This window comes from Papio anubis, chromosome 1 (assembly GCF_008728515.1).
Source record: "Papio anubis isolate 15944 chromosome 1, Panubis1.0, whole genome shotgun sequence".
NCBI classification, from domain to species: domain Eukaryota; kingdom Metazoa; phylum Chordata; class Mammalia; order Primates; family Cercopithecidae; genus Papio; species Papio anubis.
The window spans coordinates 212,982,592-213,007,995 of NC_044976.1; the positions used below are offsets into that span (position 1 = coordinate 212,982,592).

Below are 25,404 nucleotides of genomic sequence, written 5' to 3' on the forward strand. Positions count from 1 at the left end.
TCCTGTATTCCTTCAAACACATTTTCCCATGAAGGTTTCCAAACCCAGGGAGGTGGAAGTGGAGTTAAAGGAGCCTTATAGTAAAGAAAATCAAGAAAACAATGATGGCAGATAGAAGCATAGTCTATATAAAGGAATGGAGAGTGCTAATAATGGTTAATGTGTAGCATTTTCAACCACTTTAAAATATAATTATCTAAAGCAAAATCTAATTACCATTACCATGTATTGTGGTGTTTATTAACATATGTGAAAGTAAACTGTAAGCAAATAATAGCCTAAAGAATAGGAGGAAATAGAAATACGCTATTGTATGTAAATTGGTTATGACTGAAGGTAGACTAAGTTAAACATGTGTACTGCAAACTCTAGAAACAATCTCCAAACAATAAAACAGACATACAATGAGACAATAGCAGTGATAAAATGGAACCATAAAATATTCAACAAATCCAAAAGAAGGCAAAGAGAAAAAAAGCAACAAAGAAAAAAATAAACAAACAGCAAGATGGTATATTTAAACCCAACTATGTCATTAAGTGCATTAAATGAAAATGGGCTACACATTACATTAAGCCATAGTTTCTAACGAATAAGAAAAAAACAAGAATCGACTACATGCTGTCTAAAAGAATATCCACTTAAATATAATTGGCATAGGATAAAGGTATAATGATGGGAAAAGATATATTACACAAAAGCAAAAGAAAGGTGGAGTACTTATATTAATATCAGATGAAGTAGATTTCAAAACAAAGATTGCTGCTGTCTATACAGAAGAACATTTCCTAAGGATAAGGAGGTAAAGATGAGTGCAGTGATGTATGCCTGCAATCCCAGCTACTCGAAAGGCTGAGGCAAGAGGACTGCTTGAGCCCAGGAGTTCAAATTCAACCTGGACAAAATAGCAAGACCCCATCTCTTTAAAAAAAAAAAAAAAAAGAAAGAAAAAGAAAAAAAAAGATGAGGTAAATTCACCAAGAAAACAATCCTTAATCTATATATGTATGCAACTAACAATGGGGCTTCAAAATACATGAGGCAAAACCTAAAAGATAAAGTTCACGATTACAGTTGACAATATCAACAATCCTTTTTCAGAAACCAATAGAACAAGTAGGCAGAAAATCAGTAAGAATATAGAAGACATGAACAATACTACTAGCTGTCTTGACCTAATGAACACTAGTAGAACAATTTATGCAATAAAAGCAGAATACAGCTGACCCTTGAACAACATGAGTTTGAACTGCATAGGCCCACTTACACCCGAATTTTCTTCTGCATCTGCCACCTCTTGAGACAGCCAAGTCCAATCCCTCGTCTTCCTACTCCTCCTCAGCCTACTTAACATGAAGACAATGAAGAGGAAGACCTTTATGATAATCCACTTCCACTTCATGAATAGTAAATATATTTTTTCTTCCTTATTTTACTAATAATATTCCTTTCCTGTAGCTTACTATATTATAAAAATACAGTATATAATACACATAACATACAAAATATGTGTTAATCAACTGTTCATTAAAGCTTCTGGTCAACAGTAGGCTACTAGTAGTTAAGTTTCTGGGGAGTCAAAAGTTACTGGGTTTTGAGCATGGTGCCCCTAACTCCCGCATTGTTCAAGGGTCAATGTAGAGATTCTTTCAAGTGTATATAGAATATACAGCAACGTAAGTCATTTTCTGGGCCATAAAACAAATCTTCTAAAGTGTAAAACAATTAAAATCATATAAACTATGTTTTCCAACCACAAGAGAATTAAGCTAGGAATCAGTAACAGAAAGATAACTGAAAAATCCATATATTTGGAAATTATGGAATTATGGAAAATTGGAAATATTTGGAAATTGGAAATTAATCAACACACTTACAAATAACCCTTAAGAAGGAATCACAAGGGGAATTAAAACTCTTTTGAAATAAAAACACAGCACATCAAAATGTGCAAAGCATGACTAACAGTCCTTAGAGAGAAACTTCACTTAGATGACAAATTCCCTGAAAGACACAAAGAGCAAAATTCATCTGAGTAACAACAGATAACCACAACAGCCCTGCAACTATTAAATAAATTGAATTCACAGTGAAAAACTTACCAACAAAGACAAAACTCCAGGTCTAGGGAGAGCTTCACTGGTAAATCCCACCAAATATTTTGTTAATAAATAATACAAATCCCACAAAAACAATTCTATAAAATCAAAGAGAAAAAAGAAGTACTTCTCCTTTTGTTTTTAAAAAGCAAACATGATCCTGCAGTGAAAATTATACAAAGACATTTCAGGAAAAGAAGATGACACAGTAATATCGCTCAGGACTTCAGGATACAAATAGCCTTAGAAATACAATGTGCCAATGCTCGCAATATATAATAACACGCCATGAAGAAGTGGGTTTTTCAACAGAATGCAAGGTTCACTCAACTTTGGAAAATCAATGTTAATTCACCATTTTAATAGGACATAAAAGAGAAAAGTCATATGAGCATTGCAGTAAGTGCAGAAAAAGCTTTAATAAAACTCAATACCCATTCATGATTTTAAAAACTCTCAGTAACCTAGCTCTAGAACTGCCTCAATCTGATAAAGGAGGTGTAAAACACCTATATTAACATCATGTTTTTATAACATATTATATTCAAATAATTCTGGGCTTAGAGAAGACTTACAAAAATATAGCACACATAGTTACCATATACCCTTTACCCACCTTCCTCTAATGTTAGTATCTTATATAGCCACAGTATGAATATCAAAACAAAGAAATTAACATCAGTACAATACTATTAACTAAACTACCAACTTTATTTCGATTTCACCAGTTTTTCTACCAATGCCCCTGCCTAGTCCAGGACCCAACCCAGGATCCCACATTGCAGTTAAGTCATCATGCCACCTTAGTTTCTCCAATCTATGAGAGTTCCATCATCATTCTTTGTCTATCATGAGGTTGACACTTTTGAAGTTATCAGGCCAGGTATTTTGAGGAATGTCCTGCCATGTGAGTTTTTCAGGTTTCCTCATGATTATATTGAGGTTATGCATCTCGGAGGAGAGCACTTCAAAAGTGATGTGCCGTTCTCAGAGCATCTTATCATGGGTTCCATGAAGTCAGTATCTTACTTACTGGTGATGTTAACCGTGATCACTTGGTTAAAACTGTGTTTTCCAGATCTCTCCACTGTAAAGTTAGTCATTTTACCTTTGCAAATGATAAATATTCACAGGGAGATATCTTGAGAGTATGGAAATATCCTCTTTCCTAAACTTTTGCTTACTAATTTTAGCATTCATAGGTGAATCCTGAATGAGCAATTTTCACTCAGGAGTTTTAATGGTAATTTCCTACTTTCCTCACCTCTTTTACATTAATTGGAATTCATCTGTAAGGAAGACATGTCCCTCTCAACACTTTATTTATTTAGACAATCAATCACTTATTTATGCAATATAGACTCATGATTACATATTTTATCCTTTGGATCATAAACTAACACTATATATTTTATTACTGAAATTGTTTCAGCTTTTGCCAGAGGACTCTTCAGGTTTGGGTACTTTCTATGTCTTGCCTTTTTTTTTTTTTTTTTTTTTTTTTTAAGGCTCCCTCCTTACTTTCTGACATCACAAAATTCTCCAGGCTCATCTTTTTTTCTTCCCCCATAATAGTGCTGAAATCAGTCACGCCCTCAAGGAGCCTTGACTCCTTTTATTGGAGAATAATATTTAGAAACCCAGATCCGGCTGCTAGATGTGCTCATTAACATCATATTTAATGGTGAAAGGTGCTTTTCTCCCTAAGACTAGAAACAAAGTCAGGATGCTCACTCTTATCACTATTCACATTATATTGAGGGTCTTAGCCAATACAGAAAGGCAAAAGAAGAAAATGCATACAGATTAGAAATGAAGTAAAACTTTATTTACAGAAGATATGATTGTCTGTGCAGAGAATTGTAAGTAATCTACAAAAAAGGTTACTACAACTAATTCTTGCAAGCCTGCAGGAGAAAAGGTCAGTATGAAAAAACCAACTGTATTTCTATATAGTGGCAGCAAAATAAAGTGAAAATGAAATTCTAAATATCATTTCCCTTGGAAGACATGAAACACTTAAGGATAAACCTAACAAAATTTGTGTAAGACTTAAACACTGAAAATTACAAAACATTACTGAGAGAAATTAAAGATGACCTAAATAAATGGAGATAAATTGCATTCATGGATCTGAAGACTCACTGTTAAGATGTCAGCTCTCCCTAAATCTATCTACAGATTCAACACAGTCTCACACAAAATCTTAGCAGACTGACAGAGTGTAAAATTTATGTAGAAATCTATATAGACATTAATCTAGATAAATTCATGCTACAAAACACCCTGCTAGAGAATCTTAAAGCTTGAAGGTACTTAAAGAATCGTATCTTTTGCATGAGTAAATGACCTGTCCATGTCCACAAAGAAAGCAAGAAGCAAATCCAGGACCAGGATCCAACTTTGTTCTTTCATGTTTTGATACTGTGCTCTTTAGAGTGGAACATCACGCTACTTGTAATTCAGATTACTTCACTTTTTACTTTGCCTAGGAAGAGATTCAGATCTCCTCAACAGATGCCAGAATCTCTAGATGTGCCATCACTTCTTGATGTGCAGCAATAAGTAGAAAAATAGCCAATAATTATGTGATAATAAATTAACAAGAATAAATTTACCAAAACTTATTAATAAAAATGTAACAATAATCCCTGATCTTAGGAATTAATTGACTTTTACAATAAATTACACATTTTAAAGATATAAGGACTCCATAAAAATGTTTTATTTTATAAATGATTTAGTAATTTACACTGAAACACTGAAATTTTAACTGGATTCATTAAAACAGCTACTAACGTCAGGCTGGTTCTCAATTAATTTCGTGTTCATCTGTGATATGATACAAACCCAAATAGACTCAATCACATTTTCCTTTCAGAAAGAAACTGAAATTTAAAAGTGCTGCTATAATAAAGTTGCTCCTTCAAGTATGTATGGGGCTGCAGAGAACACCAGAGCCTCGGGGGTCACACAGGATGCCGTGAGTAAGTCTGTAGATGGCATCAATCCACGACCAATCTATTATTTACAGAAACAGTCATTTTTTGGTTGTGCTTCTTTATGCAAGATATTTAACACTTTTGCTCAAATTAAGTGGCACCCATTTAAAAAAAAAATTATAACAACTTGAAGGAATTTATCTACATATGTCATCAGAAGTTGTTTTGGCAGCTCCTCCTCCCTGCCAGAGCTGCTGGCTCCCCTAATTCCATTCCCACATGGTAGCTGCTGGCTGTCTTACTATCACCTTTACGCTGGGCGTGTCTAGCCCAGTGGAGCTGAGACAGGATAGGCCTTGCTTCCTTACTGGTATACTGGTTGGGCTCTCAGAGCTTTCTCCAGGTGGGGCCAAACTCTTATTTAACATGAATAGCTGAACACTGAGATAAGGAAACTTTGTAGCTAATCTTATTGTCCTCACAGGACTAAGGAGGTCCATATTTTGGCCCTTCTTTGAATTTACAGGGCCACATTGGTACCCCAACCACTGTCTCTTAAAGAAATGGTTGTTTTCCTCTTCTTTTTTTTGGAGTAAGTCCTCCTAGAAGAGGGTGTCTAGAAGGGATGATATTTAGTTGTAGCTTATTATTAGCTATTTATTAAAAATAAAACCATGCATGATTTCTGGGAGACACAGCAAGCCCTCATCTCTTCCAGGTTTGTTGTGTACTGACACGATGAAAACAGTACACAGCTCATTAGGGGCATTCCTATATATGCATGCAACTCATAAGGAACATCCTCAGTGATACAAAGTGGATGTAAAATTGTCTATAAGAAGATAATAAACATTTAGCACATTTAAGAATGCTCAAATGCTTCTCATCAAAGTTGTGAAGGATTCAGTACTTAACATGGTACTTTTAGACACAGAAGAAACTCAGGATATGTGAGTTGAATCGAGTAGAGGTGTCTAACATGAGGCACCTATTTTAAATTCCTAGTTACAAGAAACAGATCGAAAATCACCACACTCCCAGTGACCAATAACATAATACAGACATGAAGTGCTTGTGTTACTTCCTCCTAACTCATCTAATTCATATGACATAATTCTATCTTTACCTTAAGGCTTAACAGAGAAGAACACCTGGCACATAATAGACCCGAAATAAATGTTGTTGACTAATAAATGTTTCAGAGAAAAATATGAAATGTTGGAATAAACTGAAAGGGATGAACTAAAAATAATTACAGAAAAATTTGGAGTAAATTATTGAATGAAAAATATTTCATAGTAAAAATTTTATATAAGCATCTGAAAATCAAAGTATCAAAATCAATGAATGTACTAACAATATCTGAGGTGGTTAAAAAAAAAAAAAGCGGGTAGCGGGGGACAGACATAATAATATCCCGTTCCTGAACTTAAGCAAAAATTGCAGTATTTAAAACAAGAAGGGTGGGTGCAGTGGTTCACATAATCCCAGCACTTTGGGAGGCCAAGGAGGGAGGATTGTTTGAGCCCAGGAATTCAATACCATACCAGGCAACATGGCAAAACCTACAAAAAGTACCAAAAAATTAGGCAGGTATGGTAACTCACACCTGCAGTTCGAGTTACTTGGGAGGCTGAGGTGAGAGGTAGAGGCTGCTGAGCTGTGATTGTGCCACTGCACTCCAGCCTGGCCAACAGAGACCTTGCCTCAAAAAATACATAAATAAATAAAAACAAGTAATAAGCAGATCACAATAAAACTAAACATATATAATTAGTAGTGTTCTTTTTTTTTTTTTTTTTTTTTTAAGCGATTGGGTCTCACTCTGTCATCCAGGCTGGAGTACAGTGGTGTAATCATAGCTCACTGCAGCCTCAACCTCAACCTCCTGGGCTTAAGCGATTCTCCTGCCTGCCTTAGCAGCCTCCTCAGGAGTGTGCCACCACGCCCAGCTGATTTTTTTATTTTTCTTGTAGAGATGGGGTCTCACTGTGTTGCCCATGCTGGTCTCAAACTCCTGGCCTCAAGTGATCCTCCCACCTCGGCCTTCCAAAGTGCTGGGATTACAGGCATGAGCCACCATGCCTGGCCTAGCAGTATTCATTTTGTGGGCAATAAAGTTCTGTTTCAAATGACAGAAAAGTCCAAAATAAGACATTGTGTTTACTACTTCATTAAATATTAAAAACAAATTTCTTTAAATTCCTTTTAAAACAAAGATTTGTATAAATGAATCTGAAGTGTTTACTGTAAAATTAAAGACATAAGGGCAAATTAAACATTTTTAACTAGTTTTTTAAAGAAAAAATAATACTGGGTATCTTTTTTAAAATTAAAGAAATAACGAGAGGCAAACTAACAAATTATTATGGGAAAAAATAGAAAAATAAATTCTGTGATCATGTTGAGTAAAATTTCAAGAGGCATTTAGGGAGTCAAAATTATAAGTAAAATTTTGTGCACAGAAGTTCAGTATTCACTTAAATGTCGGTAAAATGGAAAGTATCATTACATCATTAACTTTTAATCACTTAAAATATTTTTACTATAAATTCATTTTAGCAGTGCAGCCAAAATATATACACACTATGCCATAAAGATATCTTACCTTTTTATCATATACATCTTGCCAGTTTACTCCAGAAAAGAAACTGTGTCTCATAATTTCTTTTGCATCATCTGGTCCTCCACCAAGGCTATGAGAACAGAAATAAAATTAAGTACAAAACATTTACATAAGCTCAAAGCATAACAAAAAAAAAAAAAAAAGGTTTTGTGAAAGTGTAATTTTCTGCACAATAAATAGTTCTTGTGATAAACAGCTCTAAAAGTAAACAGCTTTTGCTATAAGTTCTATTTTTCCTAATATGCTTATAAGAACTAGCTTCAGAAGAGTATAGTATTTGGAAAAGAGCAGAGGCTTTGGAGATAGATCTGGAAGAAGCAACCATCTCTGGCACTTATGAGATGTGTGACAACAGAAAAGAGGCTTAACCTCAGTTTTCTAATCTGCAGAGTGAGGAATAATAATATTTGCTGGTGGGTCACTGCAATGGTTAGAAACAACATAGGAATATGGTTTGGCTGTGTCCCCACCCAAATCTCATCTTGAACTGTAGCTCCCATAATCCCCATGTGTCATGGCAGGGACCAGGTGGGAGGTAACTGAATCATGGGGGCAGGTTTTTCCCATGCTGTTCTCATGAGAGTCAGTAAGTCTCATGAGATCTGATGGTTTTACAAAGGGCGGTTCCCCTGCACATGCTCTTGGGTGCCGCCATGTAAGATGTGCCTCTGCTTCTCCTTCACCTTCTACTATGATTATGAGGCCTCCCTAGCCAAGTGGAACTGTGAGTCCAATAAACCCCTTTTTCTTTATAAATTATGCAGTCTCAGGTATTTCTTCATAGCAGTATGAAAATGGATTAATAATAGGTAAGGAAATTCTGGTGTTTTCTGGCTTCTTCAATTTAATATAGTACATATTACTAAGAATAAAGGAACTAAAAGTGAGAAATAGAAAGAACAGGAGGAAATGAGGGAAAAAGAACAAGAAAAGGAAGAGAAAATAAACCTATATATCTGAATTTAATATAGTTGGCTTTATTTGGACTTGTTCATTATTAGAAATGATATGTACCGGTAAGTGCTTAACAACCAGCTCTCTGTGAGCAATCATGCATTTATACAAATATAATTTTTTCTTTTTTTTTTTTCCAAGGGCATAGTAGATACCAGGTGCTCAGAGCAGAGCAGCCATGGAGCTGCTGGGACCGAACCTTGCCTGACCTAGCCACAACCACACCCCATACATAAAAATTTAAATTTTACTGATATAAAGAATGCAAAACACAAAATTTACAAAGATCATAGAATATACAATGTTGTGTATTGTAAATTAGTCACCTGATTCTCACAGAAAACTTCTTAATTTTTGTTGTACTCCAAAGCCACTAATGGATGCAACTTACGATTAGTTTCAACATGAATACTGGTTGACATTTTCGTTTATGCTAAAGTCAAAGCTGAAAGTGATACAATGGAGACTTCAGAACTTCACTTGTCAGTTATGTGAGTGACTTCTTTGCTAAATGGTTAATAACTTTGGGACAGTGGAAGAAGACTCACTTTTTGGTGCTATTTACAATGTAACGAATATGGACACAACAAACTTTTAAATTTAATCTGCATTATTAACATTTTCTCTTAAGTCTAAACAATCAACAAGACCGTAAGTCCAGCCCCAACTCATACTATTTGCCAATTCTGGTGGTATAAATTCTCCCACCGTGGCCAATTTTGAGCTACCAGTAAGATGTCACTGAACACGTAGGCAGAAAGAGATGCATCGTAGAAAACCATTATATATTATGTCCATAGAGATACAGCAGACATAACTAATCTCAAAAATACAGATAACAGTGAAACATAACAAATTAAGGAGTAATGAGTTTTGAGTATTTATGACCTTTGCTTTTCCTATTCTTAACTAGTAAATTTATATAATTTTTAATAATGACCATAATCTACAACCAGCTCACAAAATTGGTGTAAATTTCACAGTTGGTTCTTGAGAGCCGGTATATGCTAACTCCAACACACCACTGGGTTGGAAGAAAACCAAGTAGGTCACAGAAAACAAATACAGATGCTCCTAAACTTAACGATGGGTTATGTCTAGATAAACCCACATTTCAACTTAAGATGGGTTTATCTGGATGCAATTCCATCATTAGTTGAGGACCATACTAAATACGCATCACTTTTGCACCATCATAAAGTCAAAAAATTGTCAAGCCATCGTAGGTTGGAAATCATTTATAATTATACAATTCTAATGACTTCTGGTTATTAGATCTAAGAAACACATGACTGGGAAGGACCTAGGATCCTTTGACACACAGTCAAAATGGAAAACAGTCAACTGATACCTGAGTATCTTTAGTGATGATAAATGATTCACATCAGCTGGGTCTCCAACTCCCAGATCCTTATAAAATTCTCTAAATGAACTACACCCCAGAGATGGGACTTTTAGGTTTGATCATAATAGTGCTGTTTGATGTTTGCATTTGGAAGTTTCAGACTGGTAGTTCTGTATTCAGTGAGAGCTCAGCATTTCAGATCCTGCCCTCTTTTTCATTCTATTTCAATTGTGTAGGGTTTCTTCCCCAGGAGACTGCAAACTCCTCTGAAGACAAGGAGAGTGCTGGATTATCCAAAAGGCATTCTAAGCTTGTGCTTAGGGAACCAGAGAAGCAAAAGCACCAAAACACGTTTCTGAAAAGCATTTAATATTTTCAAGCATGCATCAACATAGTCTGCATGAGAAACATCAAAGCTCCATGGCATTTTCTTACACTTATGTTATAGTTTATTTCAATACTGTTTTCATTTGAATTGTACTTGAGATGGGAGTTGGAGTGGAGAATCATAATCATTTTGTAAATAAAATGTTTTAATCCAGCTTTAGTTATCCATTTTTGTAACTCCTCAAGTTTTCTAGCAATACTTTGGTTTTGAACATAGCCAGCATTTATTCTATATTTATCAAATACATGTAAAACTAAAATATCAGCTATGAATACTATGCAAAGTCTGAGAATACAATCAGACTTCCATTTTAGAAGCTAGGAGAAATTCTTTAACACACTTCCTCAATGTGTGAAACTGTCAAAAATTTCAGTGTCAATGACTCTCTAATATACAATTTAAGACTTCAAAAATAATAACAAAATATGCTTTGAAGTAAGATATTTATGTCTAGAATACTAAACTCCAGTATCAGAATGCCAAACTAAATCCTCAGCTACTATGAATTCCTTTACTATTAGGAACATCACAGAATTCACATTTTCCTAATGTTACTGAATACATGAGGTCATGTTTTTCCTATCAACTCTGCATAGGAAGATAAAGGAGGGGCTAACAGAATGAACATAAAGGATGGAGAGTAAGAAATAAAAGCAAAATGATAGTTGACCCTTGGATAGCACTAACAGCAATTCCATAACACATACCAGAAAAATTCCAGTAGTATTTAAAATAGCTGTGTAGAAAAAATGAAGAGTTGTATTATAATGCTATCATTACTTATGTTTCCAAAGACTTTTCAAGATCCTTGTTAGTTTTCTTTTCTTTCTGCCCCTGAAACTGAGGTTCCCTAAGATTCTGTCCTGAGGCCCTCTTCTCCTTATCCACTACCCTCGCCACTACTACCTTGGCTCTAGCTACCTCCTAGATATAGTTATGGCTCCCAATCCATATAGTCAGTTACTGTGTTTTTTTTAAGCATTGATTCTATTATTTCCAGCTGCTCACTTGACATTTCCATCTTGGTTTTATATAGAAACTTCAGACTCAGTGTACCCAAAGTTATTATCAACATCTACCCCCATCAAGTCTCGTTGGTTTGCATATCCTGTCTGTTAATCACCCTAGCTGGAAACCTCAGAGGGATTCCTGACTCCTCCTACTTCCTCACAGTTTCTAGTTAATCATAACCTCTATCACTTGTGTACTACTGCTTCAGGAAGGACTCCATCTATTATCTGAACAATTCCATAAATATTCTTTAAAAAAAAAATAAAAAAAAAGACAGGGACTCACTCTATTGCCCAGGCTGGAGTGCAATGGGGTCAACTTGGCTCACTGCAGTCTCGACCTCCTGGGCTCCAGCCATTCTCCCACCTCAGCCTCCCAAGTAGCTGGGACTACAGCATGTGCCACCTCACCCAGCATTTTTTTTTTTTTTTAACAGAGATGAATCTTGCTATATTGCCCAGATTGGTCCCTGAACTCCCAACCTCAAGTGATCTTCCTGCCTCGGTCTCCCAAAGTGCTGGGATTACAGGCGTAAGCCACTGTGCCCGGCCCAATAAACACTTTTAACTGCTCTGCCTGCCCCTGGATCCTCACTCATCTAATCTGTCCATGACAAAGATGCCAGAGTTACCTTTTCATGACACAAATCTGATTATACTATCCCTTGCTTTAAATACTTAAGCACTATCTCATCCTCTTCTGAATAAAGATTAAATATTTTCTAAGAAACCTAAGATCCTTATAATCTAATATCAGCTTCATTTCCCAATGTTACCCAACTCATATTCTACACTCTAGTCACTGAGCTTCTCAAATGCCATGTTCTTTTGCAATCCTAGCTAAACTCTACATGTAAATTTCTGTGCTTGAGTGCCAATGCAAATTCGAACTCCTTTCTGACTCAGCTCAAGTCCCCTAATCCCCTAGACAAAGCCAATAATTTCAACAGTACTTTGTATGTAGTTTGACCTGAGCATCTGTGAGTATATGTTTTGTGCCCCAGATTATTCTATGAACATCTAGAGCAGAGACTGGTTCATCTCACTCATCCTTGTATCCCCTGTTTTTGCTGCAGCAGTGGAGGGGCTTGACACATCTATTATAAAAGAAATTATTAGATCATTGAAAATACTGCATCTTCTCATTAGATCAATAACAACCTCCTGGTGAACAAACAGGAATTATTCTATTAATACATACCAGGCGGCTAACATTCTAAGAATTTGCCTCACATTCATTCAGTAGTTCCTAAGTACTGACTATGTGCTATTCACAGGGTGGGCTGACAAATTAAAAAAAAAAGAAAAAAGAATGAGACATACACATGAAAACCACAAGTAAATTTTGTTCTACTAGCCATTTATATAGAGGGCCACAAAGTAAAGGGTGGTCAAAGTTGCCTGCCAGAATAAGAAAAGTATGAGATAAAAATTCACTGCCTTGAATACCAAGCCAAATATTAGACCAAAAAATCAAATAGATAAAAGTTGGCTGGACACGGTGGCTCACGCCTGTAATCCCAGCACTTTGGAAAGCCGAGGTGGGTGGAACACGAGGTCAGGAGATGGAGACCATCCTGGCCAACATGGTGAAACCCCGTCTCTACTTAAATACAAAAAAAAAACAGCCAGGTGTGGTGGTGTGCACCTGTACTCCCAGCTACTCAGGAGGTCAGGAGGCTGAGGCAGGGGAATTGCTTGAACCTAGGAGGCGGGGGTTGCAGCGGGTCAAGATCGTGCCACCGCACTCCAGCCCAGATGACAGAGCGAGACCACCTCTCAAAAAAAAAAAAAAAGATAAAAGTCACTACTCTGTTTAAAGGTTACCTATCACCAGGTGCTGCTCCTTACTTAATTGTAAAAGAATGCTATTAAACGGAACACATTTCAAAACTTGAACTAAGAAATTGTTGCACTGTAAATAAGATACATACGAAATACCAAATAGGCACCAAGAAACTTGATTTCTACTCTTGGTCTGCACGAATGTTCTGAGAGACCTTGAATAAATCACCTAACCCTCTCTGGGCCTTTGTTTTCAACTCAATGAAATGGAAATGAGAATAGTATCTCCCCTATCCACCCAACAAGGCTACTGAAAAAGCCAGGGAGTTCATGTATGTGAAAGTGCTCTGAAAAAGAAAACAAAATCACTTTACACATATAAATAATGTCTGTAGCTAGGATTACAAAATGATTCTTGAATAATTCTTCACAAAGCAAAAAGACAGTATCTCTTTTATTATGTTTGCTTATTTCTGCTGAAGATAAAGTCATGCTCCTTATAAGGTTAAAAGCTAGAAGAATGCAATGAAAACCATTTCTAAGATAGAGTTAAAAATCCAACTTTTTGGGATTCACTCATTAATCCAGTCAGTATACACACATACATATACATATATATATGAGCATCAACCATAAATAAAACATTTTCATAAAACCCTATGTGAGGTATTATAAAAGATTCAACAATATGTGAAATCATCTATGCTTCAAATGAGTAGACTCAGAGAAATACTGATATGCACAGATACCTAGATGGGAAGGCAGATATATACATATACAAACACACATATTAAGAGACATTTTGAAAATTAATAGTCATTTCACATGATTTATGAATTTATAAACATGAATGAATGTATAAACATGAATAAAAAATACTGTAGTTCGCTGAACAAAGCAGCAAGAGCCATAGGATTCTTCAAGTCATAGCCATAGCTACAAAAACAGAAATACAAAGTGTGTACAATTTTTTTTGCCATCAACCCTTTCAGCTATGCATAGAAAAGATTATTTTCAAATGACAAAAAAGCAGTTAGAGGCCGGATGTGGTGGCTCACACCTGTAATTCCAGCACTTTGGGAGGCCGAGGCAGGTGGATAACTTGAGGTCAGGAGTTCAAGACCAGCCTGGCCAACTTAGCAAAACCCCATCTCTACTAAAAAGACAAAAATTAGCCAGGTGTGGTGGGGGTGCTTGTAGTTCCAGCTACTCAGGAGGCTGAAGCAGGAGAATCACTTGAACCTGGGAAGCGGAGGGTGCAGTGAGCCAAGATCACGCCACTGCACTCCAGCCTGGGTGGCAGAGTGATACTCCGTCTCAAAAAAAAAAAAAAAAAAAAGCAATTAGATATGTTAACACAGGCTGCGGGGGAGAGGAGAGTATTGAAAAATAGGTCTATTCCTTTTATAAGAAATACAAAGGCCCAGAGACTGAAAGAAAGAAAAGGGATTCTCCTATCCCCACAAGATCAAGTAACAGAGCAATTAACAAATTTTCACTCATAATATGGATAATGAAACTCTCAAAATCCTTATTTGGTAAATCTGCATAAAAGTTCCAAGTTAGGAAAGAGTCGAGAAAAATTTTTAAATGTTCTATATTATGCAGTTAAAAATAAGTCAGGATCTCAGTGGGAAGATGTCTACACCAAATACATTGCTTCTTGGAGTTAGTTATATTTGAATTAATTTCCATATCTCAATTTTTAACCACATTCATCAGTAATTCGCCGAGCGTCAAGGCTTACCGTTTATTTGGATCCTTTATCAAGAGCCCTGAAAGCAATGATTTTGCATCTGAAGAGAGTGTTCGAGGAAATTTAATGTCTTCCATTAATATTAATTCAAAAAGTTTCTCATGGTCCTGGTTGTAGAAAGGTAACCTCCCACACATCATTTCATACATGACAACCCCTAGGCCCCACCAGTCTACTGCTCGGCCATAGTCATTATCTTCTAACACCTAAAAGTGAAATCAGTAAAAAGATTAATTATTATATGTTAACTTTTAAAGCATTATTCATAAAACATAAGATTTTTATATAAAAATGAATCTTAACTTTCAAAGCCTAGGTAGTCTATTCTGAGATCTTGACATTTAAACTGTGAAGCATCCTACAAAAAACACAAATCATATCAAATATGTGGAACATTCAGTATATATCCAGAAATGGCCAGTGTACAAAAAAAGGGGCAGGTCGTACAAAAAAAAATCCCAAGTACATGAATATACATAAGGATCAAATGAAAAACGTTAGCTAGCATATTTACATATTTTTTCTTAGGCCTAGTGACTTTTTCATTCTGGTTCCACCCATGTGGACTTTAAGTAACAACTCAGAGCTAGGGTGTGCTGATTATAGAGCATATAACATGCACTACACATTCTTGCTTTAAGAAGAACTAAGTAATACAAATTAAACAGTGAAAGACAGTAGTAAACAAAGGCAATGTAATGGAGAAGTCTACAGGGCAAGACAATCATTAAGTTTGAAAACCTTTGGAGGTCCCTGTATGTTTCAACTCTTTCTGGAACTATTTAATTGACAAAGTGAATATAATAGCTTATGGTATGAGCTGTAATAAACTTTAATAGCCACAGCTTTGTACCTCACAACAAAAATTTGTTACAGCAAAAAAATGGACTTAATATCTGTGTGGTATATGTCCTTAAATTTTTCCCAAAATATATTACATGCAAAATAAATTTAGTTAGAAAAGATATAAAAGTATCCGTTTGCCTATGTTGGAGCAATGTGTTCAAATGGGAACATGGTAACTTACCATTTGCCCCAGGAAAAATTTGGTTTTATCTTTTTATCAGATTTGTTCTTCATCCAATGGAATATTCCTCATCCATATGCAACTTTGAATATTTTATTTTAAAACTGTATTTGATAATCTTAAAGCTTACTTTATTTGATCCTCTCAGCTTTGGAAAACCAGATCAGGAAAACCACATATATGAATTTATCAATTTAAAAACACTTATAACCGATTACAAAAGAGAACATTTGATAAGGACAAAGTAGTACTTGTGTTCCAAACTTCCTTGGTTCAAATTAAATATTTTCTGGAAGATTACTCTTACATGACTTTTATTTAAAATTTATCAATAATCTCACAGAATTACAGGTGATATTTTTGACAGTTACATTATGATTACCTAAAAATACTACGAAAGGCACTTTGGTAGGGTATTTAAAGACAAAGGATATAATTTATGAGAAAACATATGTTACTTAAAAGATCTATTCAGTAAGCATTTCTATTATGAAAAGATTTTTAATTCAATTATATCAATGTTTGCTTTACGGCTAAAAAACTGAAAACTTCACTGGTAGGATATGAACACAAGTTTAGATCCTATGCTTTTCTAGAAATGTTTTGTAAATCACAAACTAACAAAAACATTTTCTGGAAGAACAACAAATTCTAGTTTTCATCATTAGCCTAAAGAATGTATTTTTACTTGTTTGAAATGAGTAATCTGAGAACAAATAGAAAACAAAAAAATAACCTGAAAAAGCAGAAGAAATTCTACTTACATATTTACGTTAAAGGAAATGCTGCATATATTATTTTAAAATACCAGTGACTTGTGATGATTCAAGGATCTATCTCATGGCCAATTAGTAGAATGCACTGTTTGTGGGCCTTTATCTAACTGACACAAGATTTTAACTAATAACAACAAAAAAATGTAAATCTAAGTAACCTTTAACTGCATTCCTACAACACCAATAAAACAGTGGCATATACGGAAAGGAGCCAAATGTGGTTTTTAACCTCTTTTTTTCATAAAACCATAAAAAGCATAAAAGCTGGATTAACTGCCTCCTGAACCCACATTTCACCAGCCGGGTTCTCATCCCCAGCTGGCAAAACTGGCAATCCTTTATTTTTGTTTAAATACCTGGTTTGCAGCCAGAAGGGAAAGTGAGTACATAAAAAAAGGGGTTTTTATTTTTGAAGAGAAATAAGCAACTGAAAAATAAAATTGCATTGTAAAAAAATCTGTTTGATAAAATAAATTTTATTTAGCTTTGTAAAATGAATATTGATTCTTAAAATAAGTGATTTTGCCTCTGAACATACGTGCTTTAATTGATCTACAGATACATAATGCTATAATTAGAACTGTTTGCCGTATCACTTTGTATTGAATAAAACTGATGTAACGTATTGTCTTCCTGACATGTAAACTTAAGCAATGTTGAGGAGAAAACACCCTAACAACTAAAATCCCTCTTTACCTAAGAGATTTCACTATCAATTAGAAAGATTTTTGTTCAAATCCTATCTCCAAACAGCTATAAGATGAAACATATATAAATAAAAATAATTACACTATCTTATATGTGGATATATATGTTCCCACTATTCAAACAATATCTTTTCTCTTTTCTGAGTCTACATTATTTCAAAACACAATACTTTTAAATACTCTGGAAATCCCACAGTCAAATTAACCAATTTGAATCCAATAACCTCTTTCAGATTATTTTAAGAAGACAATTTTTCTCCCTCTACTCAAAGCACTTATTATTCTATAAATACATAACATATACAATTTACATTTTTTTAACTTAAGGATTGCAAAGTCTTTCTGGCTACCTCTGAGAATTTTTTTTTCTAGCTAAAAGGCTAATTTATTTCATGGTTATTGTGAGGGCTGGCTGAAAGGTATGATAAACAGTGGTATAACGGACAGGTACAACAATGGTAGAGCATATTTCAACTTCATTAAAAGGTAATTTCTCTTACAGTTTGGATATAAATACAGATCAAAATATGCTCCTGAAAAAATCCAATGAAAGATTTATCTTGAAGAAATAAACTTGCGTCTCTTTTCCATAAAACCAACGTTACTGACTTAAATGAAACCCAAACTTTAAATAGGAAAGCAGACATTTGGTATTTCCTCTACCCCTACAGTCCTTTATAACCACAGATGTAGTTGTACTTTATACCTACCTTCAACACAAATGCCCAAACAGAGATGAAAGAGGGGATTTGGAACATTAAAAAAAAATGCAATTGTTACAGACTGATGAGTGGTCACATCAAATGAAAACTCAAACAGAGCACAAACTCTAGAAAATAAGGCTTTATTTCTAATAGGAGCCAGAAATTGCTTTACTTTCTGATATGATAAAACCTAAGACTCAAGGAGGTTACAGCAGATACAAACTAACATTAAATACCCTGGAAATATCTGATCAATATTTGATGAAGACACTTACATTTATAAAACAGCCAAGTGAGTTAATAACAATTCAAGAACTAATGTGTTTTAATTTCAAAGAATGATATTGAATGAGAAACTACATATTTTTAAATGATACTATCAATTCAAGTTACCAATGTAAATATTTATTTGGCTAATGGGCCTTTTAAAAAAAAATCTATTCATTCCAATATTCTTTTACCAGGAGGATTTACTAGGAGGTTAAAGGAACACCTCCCTCAGCCTACCCACCAGGCCACACAATGCACCCAAGGCAAGCAATTATAAGGAGGCTATGTATGCCCTGGAGTGGCTTACTGCTCAATCAATAATCCTGACAGAACAGATGGGGGAAAAAATTAAACATCTAAACAAACTGTCTGCACACCTATGTTGTGAAAGTAAACTGCGAACTTGGATGAACCAATTTACCACTAATTCAAAAAAAAAAAAGTTTTTTCCAGTAGTCTTACATTTCAGGTAACTGATAGATGTGTGTTTTATACCTAAACACACATCTGTATCATTTATCATTTATGGGAGCCCTTCATATATTCTTAACATCACAGGTATGGGCTAAGAAAAAAAGACCTATAAATCTTCTTATTCAGATTTTAAAGTGAACTGCAGCTTCAGGAAAAGTATCCATTTCAATACATAAGATTATAAATTCCACAGTTGCTTGGTATTTTCTTCATGAATACATATTTTGTAACTATTTCTCAACTGCTTTAATAATTTTTAAGTGACAGCAACTGTCAGTGCCATTTGCTATGAATTGTATGAAGGCTATACACTTTATGGCCACCTCTCCTAGCACACACAAATACTTGTACACGGTTAACATCGTACTTTCAAAAGCAAACTCTGGCTAGCACAGGAAAAATCCTTCAACAAGAGAAAGGCTAAATGGATACAATAATGATGATTAGATCATACTTACACATATCTTCCAAGAGACTTCTATACTTCTTTTTTATTCTGAAGCAATAGACATTTTGGGATTCCAAGAAACTGAGCCTTTATAACCCAAGTAACAATAGCCATTGTAAAATACTATAGGTAATCACTAGTGTTCCCAGTTAGGGTTAGTTTTGTATATGTTCTCATGGTACAGAGAATTTAAAATTAAACTTTGTGCTTAAACTAGAATCATACCAAAGTACTGAATGCAAATATTCTGTTAAAGCCAAAAGACCATATAACATTGAAAAGAAGTTAGGGCAAAAAATAGCTACTTTAAGAACTGACAGACCTCTAAGTAAGTACAAGATGCCACTTATAAACATTGAGAGGCGTTAATTCCATTTTAGTTCACATTTAAACAATGTCTAATTATGAGATAAAATGGAATGGCTTGTAATATTACCCAGAAAATCATATAAAATAGCAACATACTATAGAAAGAAATTAAATATATTCAACTAAACAGTAAGCCAACTCATATGAGAGTTAGAAGTTCTTAAATATGAATTCTAACTATAGAGCAGACAACTTCTATCTGAACTCATCCCTCTACTCCTTTAATGTTCCCTTTAATCATGGTGATGAGATCTTTTCTGAATTACCAGGAATATTAAGGTTTTCAAAATTACCCCAGATGGATACATATCATATGAATTATTAATAGGTAAATAAAATGCTAGGGTTGTCCACAATTTTAGAAAGGCTACTAAAACAACTCTTTCTTTTCACAGAAAGCATAGAGATTCTAAGACTAGCTTTACAATCTGCTGGAATATAGTAGAACTTTGTGCAAAGACTAATCAGAATGTAACTACATGTGCTACTATTTTTACCTACAGATTAAATGTGCAAACATATGTAACTAGCCTCATACATTTCTCTTCAGATCTCCTAAAAACAATATTGGCAGCACCCACAAAATGACATATTTTACATTTATTCTTTGTTGGATTTAAAATAAAGAAAATTCTATTTAGTACATTTCGAGCAAGTTAACTTCTAAACATTTCCCACACCTGCAACACTAGTCCACGCCCTGGCACCTCCTTTATTACCTTTTCTGGAAGTTAATATATATCTTTGATTTTTAATTTATATAGAATTTAATCTCCATTTGTACTATGACCTAACACAATGACTTTGAGCAAATCTTTGTATCAAAATAGTTATCAAAATATTCTCATCTATTTCAGCTATTTTAAAAATGTTACATTATGTTACATTATATGTAAGATATTAAAGATAGTAGGTTTCAAAGAAAAAAATCTGGAAAATTAGAGCAAGTGAAATGTTTTCTAAGAATGAGATTCTAAAAAACTAAAAAGAATGCATCAAATACTGCTTCAGTAACTGGAAAAACAAATCATTTTACATTTAGATGAAATAAAATTATATACATTTTTTTCTCAATAGCAACCACAGCTAGATATTATATATTTCCCAACAATCAAGTCATTTTTTGCAATCTTTGTTAGTTCTAACTCGATTATCAAATAATTTTTATTTTTACACTATTACAGAAGTGCATTTCTCTAGGTTTCCAAAACCACCTTATTCAACCTTCCCCATCTGTCACCATCTGCTTCTTTTTAGCATGTACTTTTTGTGTGATCACATAAGCATGTGAAAAATAACTAACATTCAGATGATTATCTGCTGGTACATTTGAGGACTGGGCATAATAAAAGTGAACTGCCAAAACGCACTTAACACTTTTAATTTTGTTGGGTCTTGCATGTAAGCTACATTTGATTTTCAAACTGTTTTACAGTTGGAAAGTTGATCAGGTACTGCTAACTCAAGAGCAAAGCTGAGACTCTAAATAATTAGCACTGCATAAAATGGTTTGGATTCAATAGGAGCCAAATCAAATAATAAAATTTAACAGTAAGAGTTTATATGTGATTTCTAATTTCTTTTATAATTTCTAGGTGTGAAAATACAGCACAGATTATAAAAACAAAATCCCCTCAAGATATCATATGATCCATAATTTACTATCAGTTTATTTCCTTCTAATGTACAAAAGAGCAAAGGTACATTCATTTAAAGCTACACATGCAAATGCAGTTTTCAGGACATAGCACACTAAATGCATAGTGCATATGCCAGCTAGAACTGAACCTCTGTAACCTGTTAAAAACACAAAACAAAACAAAAACTAGCCTTTTCTACATTAACAGTATTGTTAAATGCTTCCCAAGTTGGAAAACTGCATTGTAAGCTGCATCCTTCCTCAAAAGAGATAAGAGAACAATACCTTAAAAATCTGTATTTCAACAAATGGCACATTTATACTGTAAGTTTTATGTTTTCCTCATTTGCCACAAGAAACAAATTAAGTTCACTTAAACCTAAGTTTATTTTAAAACCTGCCATGTATCTGACATTGAACATTTAATAAACTGGCTTTAAACTGATTTTTAACACTCTTTGTGAAGTATCTTCAAAATACCCTTCACCTGTCTTTATACCAGATTAAAAAAACATAAAAGGTGAAGCAACACTATTGCTAGGTGAAGTATAGGTTGCAGCAAGATTCCTACATAATGTGTAAACAAATCTTCTGTAAAGACAGAAGGGAAAATGTTGACAGTGAGTCATTCACAAGAGAAGCAGTAGTCAAGAATGTATTACAGATTTGATACACAACTACTACTTCTAATACTGTCACAAAAAGCCCAGCATTAATAATGGTAATGTACTAGAAATTTCAAGGTCCAAAAAAAGTGAGAGACACCATCTGAGGTAAAAAGAAGAGGCTGGCTTCAGCTCCTGCCAATCCCTCCCTAACACTGACCACGTAAATCTGATCACAGTATCGCCTTGCTCTCAATTCACAAGTGATTTTCCCTAGCCCACAGGATCAAACCTAAAACTCTGTTACATTTCAATCCCTATCTATGTGTCCAGCCTCCTCTCCTGCTTCCCCTTTTCCACTGCCGGACCCGCCCTGCAGGCTTAAGCACGTTTCCTCTTCCTTCCATTCCACTGTATGTAACTAGTAAAACAGTTATTTTCTTGCACAGTAATAACTGTTTTCCATAACTTATCACCTTAGTAAACAGCAAGCCACTTGAGGGCAAAAGACATTTTCTACCATCATTGTATTCTCAGTACCTAAGGTAATGCCTGATACTTAAAAAATATTCAATAAATAATTATTTGATGAATGAATGAGTGTTCTTCAGTAAAATGGTGCCACTGAAGACCAGAATAAAGGAATTAATTCTTATTTTTTAAGGGTAAACACAGTCAGAGTTTAAAAACGCAAGATGTGACACGACATTTAAAATATAAAAGCTACAATTTCATAAGTTGTTTCAAGATTTCTCATACTCAAATAACAACAATAATCACTCTTCCCTATAAAGACATGGTGTCAAGATTTTAATTATGAATCACTGTGTATCAACCAAGGATGGGCATATAAACTGTTTTTAAAGATCAGACTTTTGAAGTATTAAAAAAGGTATACAGAAATGTTTTCTTGTCTTTAAAGAGAAACTCATAATTTTGTGGGAACTATAAACTTTCCATTCAGAAACAAGTGTACTCTTCTTGCATTAAATTCTTAATTTGTTCTTCAGCTGATGACATTGCGTAGGAAATAATATCTTTGTTTCTCAGATCATCTGCTTCTTAAATGAGATGTATTCATCTTCTTTAGAAATAATTTACTCTAATTGTGACACAACTAATTTTCTTATTCTAAATATGGCATATCTTTTTCCATAGCAAATTTATAGCAGGGGTAACTGAACTCCAGAGAAACAAATAATTTTTTTGTGACATTTAAAAAAACAATTCTATTCTAGAAAATATTTTATTTGAATAAACAAGAAACAGTGTTACTAAAGTTTTACCCAATTCAACCACAAAAATAGAGAATTCTAAACTACAGATTTTTAAAGAGACAAAATTATATTTTTGGCAAGAAAATAGTAGGAAATTTATTGTATTTTAAATAGTAGCACTTATTTACAATAATTTAACATTGTTGAAATGTAAATGTAATCCCTAGTTGAAAAGAACTATGAGAATAATAGACTAGCATGAGTTACTATATGTATAAGGAATGCGAGCATCATTGGGGATTTTACTTCCTAATTTCTTTTGATTACATTTTCCTGTTGGGCAGGAAATTTACAAAGTATTCATTTAAAAATTATGATTATTTATATTTGTAAGTGGTCTTCAAATTAGGATTTTTTGAGGCCAGGACGTATGTAGTTTAAAAAGTAAAAGTGGGCTTTACAGTCAGACAAACTAATTAGAATCTTCATTACACTTCCACCACTTCCCGGTTGTGTACAGATAACATTTAAACATTCTGATCTCATGTTCCCTCACCTTTAAAAAAATTGTATTTGCTACCTATCATCAAAGACTATTCCAAATGTTAAATGAAATAGATGTAATGCACTTACACAGCATGTGGCACATAGTAGATGCTCATTAAATAGTTACCCTCACACATCAAGTATTAACACCTCCCTATTTGCCTATAGCCACAAAAACTGTATTGGAGTTTGAGGGGAAATGGAGCACTAGCTCCTCTCTTTGGAAAGCTCTTCCCTTTTACCTTTGCGATAGGTACCATCTCTTTCCATCAACCATCACTTTCCCTGAACATACTGTCTGTGAAAGATGTTATTTTCCAAAGATGGCTGTGGCAGTATCTCCCATCTCACATGCTCTTCTGCAACGTAAAGGTGTGGTCTCTGTCTCCACCACTTAAACGTGTGCAGGCTTACAACTGCTTCGGGGAGTAAGGGTATGACAGAAATGATGTTGTGTGACTTCCGAAAATAGGCCATAAAAGGAGATGCATAAACAAATGTTCAGAGCAGCAGCATTATTCACAGTAGCCAAAAAATGGATGCAACCCAATGTACATCAGCTGCTGAACAAATAAACGAAATGTGGTTTATCCATACAATGGAATATTATTCAGCCATAAAAAGGAATGAAATAACAATAACATGCTAAAACAGGGAAAGAAGCCAGTCACAGAAGACTCCATACTGTATGGTCCCATTTGTATGAAATGTCTACAACAGGCAAATCTATAGAGACAAAAAGTACATCAGTGGTTGCCTACGGGGGAAGGAAGAATGAGGAGCTAATGGGTATGGGGTTTCTCGCTGGAGTGATGAAAATATTCCGGAATTGGACAGTGGTGACAGTTCTACAACTCTGTGAACGTACTAAAAATCACCAAAGTGTGTATTTTAAAGAATAAGTTTTATGGTATATGAATTGTACTCCAATTATAAAAATATCTGTGAAATCAAACTTTTAAAAAGTTAATAGTCTTGATGGTTTACTAGGTGGAAACAAAGGCACCATGCAGCTTCTAACGTGTTCCCCAGGACATTTGCTTTTAGGGCTCAGAGCCAAAGAAGTCTGACTGCATTGAAATTGTCATTATGAGGAAGTCCAGACCCATGGACAGAAGGGCTACATATAAGTGCTCCTGCCAACAGCCCAAATAAGTTACTAGTGGACAGCCAGCAGAACTGTCAGACATGTGAGTGAAGATGCTTCCGGATGACTCCAGTCTCCAGCCATAGAATCATGCTCTCACTGTAAAGTCTTTCAGGCTGAGGCCTCATACGTAGTGGAGCATAAATTAACTGTCCTTGCTGTGCCCATCTGCATTCCTGATTCAGAAAATCCATTATTTTATAGAAAAGGGTTGTTTTCCACTGATAAATACTAGGGTGGTTTGTTACACAGCATTAGTAACTGGAACACCATCTACAACAGCCACACCACACCCTTACATTTAATCGTGCTTTTTTTTGTTGTTTATGAAACTTAAGACATTATGTTATTTCTTTTTTTATTTTCATTGTCTGCCTCCACTGAAAGCTAAGTTCCCTGAGACTAGGATCCTTTTCTGTCTTGCGCCTGTAACCCCATTATCCAGAAAAGTACCTGATATACAGCAGATATACAATAAATATCTGTTGAATAAACAAATTAATAAATTATTGTGGAACCCTTAGCACAGGGAGGCTACCACTTTGGAGCTTCCTTTGACATAAATTCCAA

General features: G+C 34.6%; 1 protein-coding gene across 4 annotated transcripts in view; it reads right to left on the bottom strand.

Moving 5' to 3' along the window:
• AKT3 (AKT serine/threonine kinase 3) overlaps positions 1 to 25,404 on the bottom strand; it is a 363,075-nt gene that overhangs the window by 43,069 nt on the left and 294,602 nt on the right. For 3 of the 4 annotated variants that reach the window (XM_017958446.3, XM_003893691.5, XM_017958504.3), the window contains 2 exons: positions 14,897 to 15,111; positions 7,650 to 7,737 (listed from right to left, as the gene is read on the bottom strand). In XM_017958446.3, coding sequence (XP_017813935.1) covers positions 7,650 to 7,737; positions 14,897 to 15,111 — 303 coding nt within the window. Of the gene's footprint in view, positions 1 to 3,578; positions 5,121 to 7,649; positions 7,738 to 14,896; positions 15,112 to 25,404 lie in introns of those variants that run through there. The other variant, XM_009196315.3, reaches the window with a different exon arrangement.